This window comes from Lontra canadensis, unplaced genomic scaffold, assembly GCF_010015895.1.
Source record: "Lontra canadensis isolate GAN:19392208 unplaced genomic scaffold, GSC_riverotter_1.0 scaffold1191, whole genome shotgun sequence".
In the NCBI taxonomy this organism is placed as follows: Eukaryota; Metazoa; Chordata; class Mammalia; order Carnivora; family Mustelidae; genus Lontra; species Lontra canadensis.
In genome coordinates, this window is record NW_022632175.1 from 7,045 (window position 1) to 12,570 (window position 5,526).

Sequence of the window (5,526 nt, forward strand, 5' to 3'; positions counted from 1 at the left end):
TATATATATATATACTATACATTATATAGTACTATACATATATATGTATATATGTCTATATATGTATATAGTATATAATATGTAGTATATAGTGCATATATACATATATGTGTGTGTATGTACACTATATATGTTATATACACTATATATACACACTATATATATCATATAGTATATAATATATAGTATATAGTATATATATGGTATATATATAATATATAGATGTGTACGTATAACACACATAATTATTCATTTATTTATATATAATGTATATGTTCATATATACATAATATATATGTAATATCTTCTAAAATAATATAGTTTCTAAGGATATTTTATTTTTCATTTCATTTTCTTTCACTGAATTGCTTAGTCAACTTACATTAATGTAATTACTGACATAATTTTTGTCAAGTTTGCCATGTTTGTATTGTCTTTTTTACCATGTCCCATCTGTTCTTTCCTTTGTTCCTCCTGCCATTTTTGACCAATAAAATAGGTGTTATTATTACCACTGTATTTTTCTTCAATGTTAGTTTTGTTATGCATTCCCATATTTCATTCTGAGCTTCCATCAGGTAATCATTATTCTATATTCTGAATAACATACTTACTTGAATATTTCCTCTCAGCATTTGTTTATGTGAATAGGTATTTATTTTATCTCCTTGTTTTTTACTATGTTATGTTAGTCACCATGCAGTACTTCATTAGTTTTTGATGTAGTGTTCAATGATTCATTATTTGCATATAACATCCAGTGCTCATTGCAACACATGCCCTCCTTTATACCCATCACTGGGCTACACCATCCCCTCACTCTGCTCCCCTCTGAAACCCTCAGATTGTTTCCCAGAGTCCATAGTCCTGTGGTTTGTCTCCCCTTCTGATTTTCCTCCCTTCAGTTTTCCCTTCCTTCATGAGACCAGGATTCTAAGTTGCAAGTGTTTTTTAGGCACTTCAAAAATGTCATTTCATTGTATTTTGGCTTCCATTGTTTGTATTGAAAAGTTGACCAGCAGTCTAAGGCTGCTTCATTAAATGTAGTGTGCAGAGATTATGATTCTGCAGACTCACACCACAGTATATATTCTGAATAAAATATCCCCAGTTCCATAAAGGCCTGCATGTGTGTATATGTACATGTGAGTAAAGATGTTTATCATATATCTGTGGTGACAGAGAGTGAAAAAACTTAGATATTTACAATCAAGGAATGATTAAGAAAATAGTCTTGATTGCACGCTAAGAAAGTTTATAAAGTTCATAAAATAATCAGAAGCAAGAAATGAAGTATATGTAATTTTTAAAAATACATTTTTTAAAAAATAATTGAGTAAAAAGTAAGGAACATACTATTTTAGTGCAATAAAATGGATATAAGTTTCTAAAATAAACATTTGTGAATGACTTCATAGTCAGATGTTTAAGAATATATGTCAAACATATGGAGAATGTCAATGGCCTGAAGATCAAAAGTGAAATAAGATGAAAACAAAAGGCAAAACAAGAAAAGGACCTAGAAATGAGAGAATGCCATTAAGAAAAAGGTATCATGAAGTTTTCTTCACTTTGAACTTGCACCTGAGCTTCCATGAGTCTATTGCTGAATTAGTAAGTCTGACAGTTATTAGCATACAATGGCATTTATGTCTATGTGTACTGGAATGCCTAGAGAATGAGTGCAAAAAGAGAGTTGATCCCAGGGATATGCTTGTATAAAGAAATTCAGAGGAAATGGGAAAGCAAATGGAACTATAAGGAACATTCAGTGAGAAGGAAGAATGACTTAGAATGTGTGATGTGTTCCAGAATTCAAGAAAAGAGAGGGTTTCACTACCCAGCAATCGCACTGCTGGGTATTTACCCTAAAAATACAAATGTAGTGATCTGAACTGATCTGAAGGGGCACGTGCACCTGAATGTTTATAGCAGCAATGTCCACAATAGCCAAACTATGGAAAGAACCTAGATGTCCATCAACAGAAGAATGGATAAAGAAGATGTGGTGTGTGTGTATATACATATACATATACATATACATATACATATACATATATATATACATACACATACATACATATACACAATGGACTACTACACAGCCATCAAAAGAAACAAAATCTTGCCATTTGCAATGATGTGGATGGAACTAGAGGGTATTATGCTGAGTGAAATAAGTTACTCAGAGAAAGACAATTATCATATGATCTCTCTGCTCTGAGGAATTCGAGAGGCAGGGCACAGAGTTGTGAGGGGGTAGGTAAGGAAAAAAAATGAAACAAGATGGGATCAGAAGGGAGACAAACCATAAGAGACTCTTAATCTGGTGAAACAAACTGAGGGTTGGTGGGGGTAGGGGTGGGGCAGAGATAGGGTGGCTGGGTTATGGACATTGGGGAGGGTATGTGCTATGGTGAGTGCTGTGAAACTTGTAAGCCAGGTGATTCACAGACCTGTACACCTGGAGCAAATAATGCATTATATGTTAATTTTTTAAAAAGAAAGAAAGAAAAGAGAGGGTTTCTATACGAAGGGACTAATCCATTATATTCAATATTTTTGAGAGATAGGCCAAGATAGGCATAGAGAAGGACCATTGGCTTTAGTAATATGAAGTCATTTGTGAAAGGGACAAAAGCAATTTCAATGAAGCAATGAAAGATATTCTGCAGAAAACAAGAAATGGGTAAGAATTATTTCAAGATGTATGACTAGGGATAATGAACACTGGTAGCCTTTAAAGAAATTTTGTTATCAAGATACAGAGAAATAAAATGTGAAAAGAGAGTGATTTTGTGATGAACACTTATTTGTTTTATGCCTTTATAAAATAAAAAAAAAAACACTTGAGGTTACATTTCAACAAAACAGAAATTAATGAGCATAAATTACCAACATCAGAGAAAAGTTATTCTTAGAAGTTGGGCAGGAAAAATCAACTTTGCCGTCTTCTTTATGGTATCTGTGACAATGCTGTAAAAACTATCATTATTTGTAGTTTCTTACCTCATGTCAATTTAGAAAGATATTATACAGAAAACACTCAAGCAATTCTTAGTTCAATTCTCAGCTCGAAAGAAGAAAAGTAACTTTGCTCTCCATAGCCCTGTACTTGTAGAAATACATTTATTGTATTTTGTAGTAGTCATTAATAACTGTCATTAATATATTTCATAAGTCTCATAACTGTTATTCATAGCTCCTTCCAAACTGCACATTCTTTAAAAGCCACCTTGAAGACAAAAGGCAACCCACCAGTTGGGAAGGAAGCAATTGCCTGAATGTCTCATGCTAGGACAGACTTGGTCAGGTACAAGGTCACCAAGGTTCTCATAAGACCTCAGAGGCTTACACCTCACACACAGAACACTTTCTAATTTCATCTTTTAAAAATTGCTAAGAAAACAGGATTTCTGTGAATAATGAGAATATGTAATATATTTTTTTCCAGAGTTAAATATAGTCATCAATCTAGAAATTCCACTTACAGTCAAAAAGAAAAAGAATGATTTGGGTCATCTAACCCCAGATAATTAGTTTCACTTGATTCAATTTTCTAGATAATTCTCCCAGCTTCTCATTAATATTTTTCTCTCTTGGAACCTAATATTACTGAGTCCTGGAGGTAAACTTACACAGAAAGCCTGGAGGTAAAAAACTCATATGGAGGGTGATGCAGCATGAAAAATTACGTTGGTATTCTGCAGAAAATTTAATGGGAATGAACTACTCATCATGCTTACCTGGAAAAAGCATATACCTATTCTTGGAAATTTTCCTGCCTAAACAGACAGAGAGAAGCGTTCTTTCACTTCACATCCCAACCCAGGCAAAAATCCCTCTCATTTGCTCTGGGACTCGATGTCCTTAGAACCTGAAGTGATCCTTATGACACAGTCTCGTATCTGCTTGGTTTTCACCCCATAGACAATAGGGTTCATAGTGGGAGGCAAGAGCAGATAAATATTGGCCACAATGATGTGGCAAGAGGGAGGGATTGTGTGGCCCCCAAAGCGGTGGGAAAAGAAAGAGAAGAAAGCTGGACTGTAGGAGAAAACAATGGCACAGATGTGGGCAGTGCAGGTGCTGAAGGCCTTCTGTCGAGCATCTGCTGAAGAGAGGCTGACCACTGCCCGGAGGATCATGGTGTAGGAGACTGTGATGCACAGGATGTCAAAGCCCCCAATCAGGAGGGCAACTGTCAGACCATAGACGACATTGACCTTGATATTCCCACAGGATAATTTGGCTACAGACATGTGATCACAGTAGGTGTGGGGAATTATATTCCCTCTGCAGTAGGGCAGGCGCTTGGTGAGGACAGTGAAGGGAATGATGAGCAACACTCCTCTGAGAAAGGTAGAAAGCCCAGCCTTTGCAATAACAGAGTTGGTGAGAAAAGTAGAGTAGCGCAGAGGGTAACAGATAGCCACATAGCGGTCCAGGGCCATAAGCATGAGCACCCCAGACTCCATCCCTGTGAAGGTATGGACAAAAAACATCTGGACCAGACATCCATCAAAGCTGATTTCCTTGAAATGGAACCAGAAGATGCAGAGAGCTTTAGGAATTGTACTAGAGCATATAAAAAGGTCAGTTAGGGAAAGCATAGCTAAAAAATAGTACATTGGCCTGTGCAGGGAGTCCTCATAGAGGATGAGGTAGAGGAGCCCACAATTCCCTACCACAGCCACAGCATACATGGAGCAGAATGGGAAGGAAATCCACATGTGCATGTCCTCCAGTCCTGGGATCCCATTAAGGATGAATGAGGCTGGAGTCAGGTCTGTTTGGTTTAGCATTAACATCATCAAGCTAGGATGATCATTAATCATCTTAGAGAATTTGTGGGTCCTCCTAGATAGAGATAAAAGAGAAAATGTCTTGGTCATAGTCACTGTCTTAATTTCTTTTGCCTTTTTTCTTCAAATTTCAATTTCATTTCAATGGCCAAAAAAAACAATTTTTTCTGACTTCCAGGGAATTTGAGTATGAATATTGTTTAAGCCAAATAGATTATTTTATATGTGTATTTTTTATTCATTCATTTATCAATGTAGACAACAAATTCTTTTTCGTGCTTAATACTCACCTAGTTCTTTAACAGACAAATGGTGTCCATTTACAAAAGACAAAGTTGGTTATTATTTTTCTGAAGCTATTTTTATTAAACAATATTATTTAAATATTAATAACTATACACATATTCCAGAAAAACAAACACGAAAAACCATGGAACTTTAAATAAATCGTATCTTGAGAAAAAAATATAGTAATGTCTTTTGCATGTGGGCTTTAGGAAGTTGAAGATAGGGCTAAAAATAGGAGCCAATCACGACACACTTTATCAATCTCTGAATAGCAGGATTCTTCTAAGGAATAATAGCCTGAGAGAGGGTCATCCTGTTTCTCAGATAGCATACTGACAAGTACCGCTGTCAGGATATTTTAAAAATGTTGAAATATCATTTAATTACTATTATTTGGAAAACACAAAAGGAACCTCTAAGAATAAAAATAATG

At 35.3% G+C, this 5,526-nt stretch overlaps 1 protein-coding gene across 1 annotated transcript; it reads right to left on the reverse strand.

The window, feature by feature from the left end:
* Nucleotides 1-3,845: 3,845 nt before the first annotated feature.
* LOC116863441 (olfactory receptor 52N4-like) lies at nucleotides 3,846-4,811 on the reverse strand. The gene has a single exon (XM_032850891.1). The coding sequence runs from the start codon at nucleotides 4,809-4,811 to the stop codon at nucleotides 3,846-3,848; it is 966 nt and encodes a 321-aa protein (XP_032706782.1).
* Nucleotides 4,812-5,526: the final 715 nt, after the last annotated feature.

Excerpts from the sequence above, each read along its gene's own strand:
- LOC116863441 (XM_032850891.1), bottom strand. The coding sequence starts at position 4,811 with ATGTTAATGCTAAACCAAACAGACCTGACTCCAGCCTCATTCATCCTT.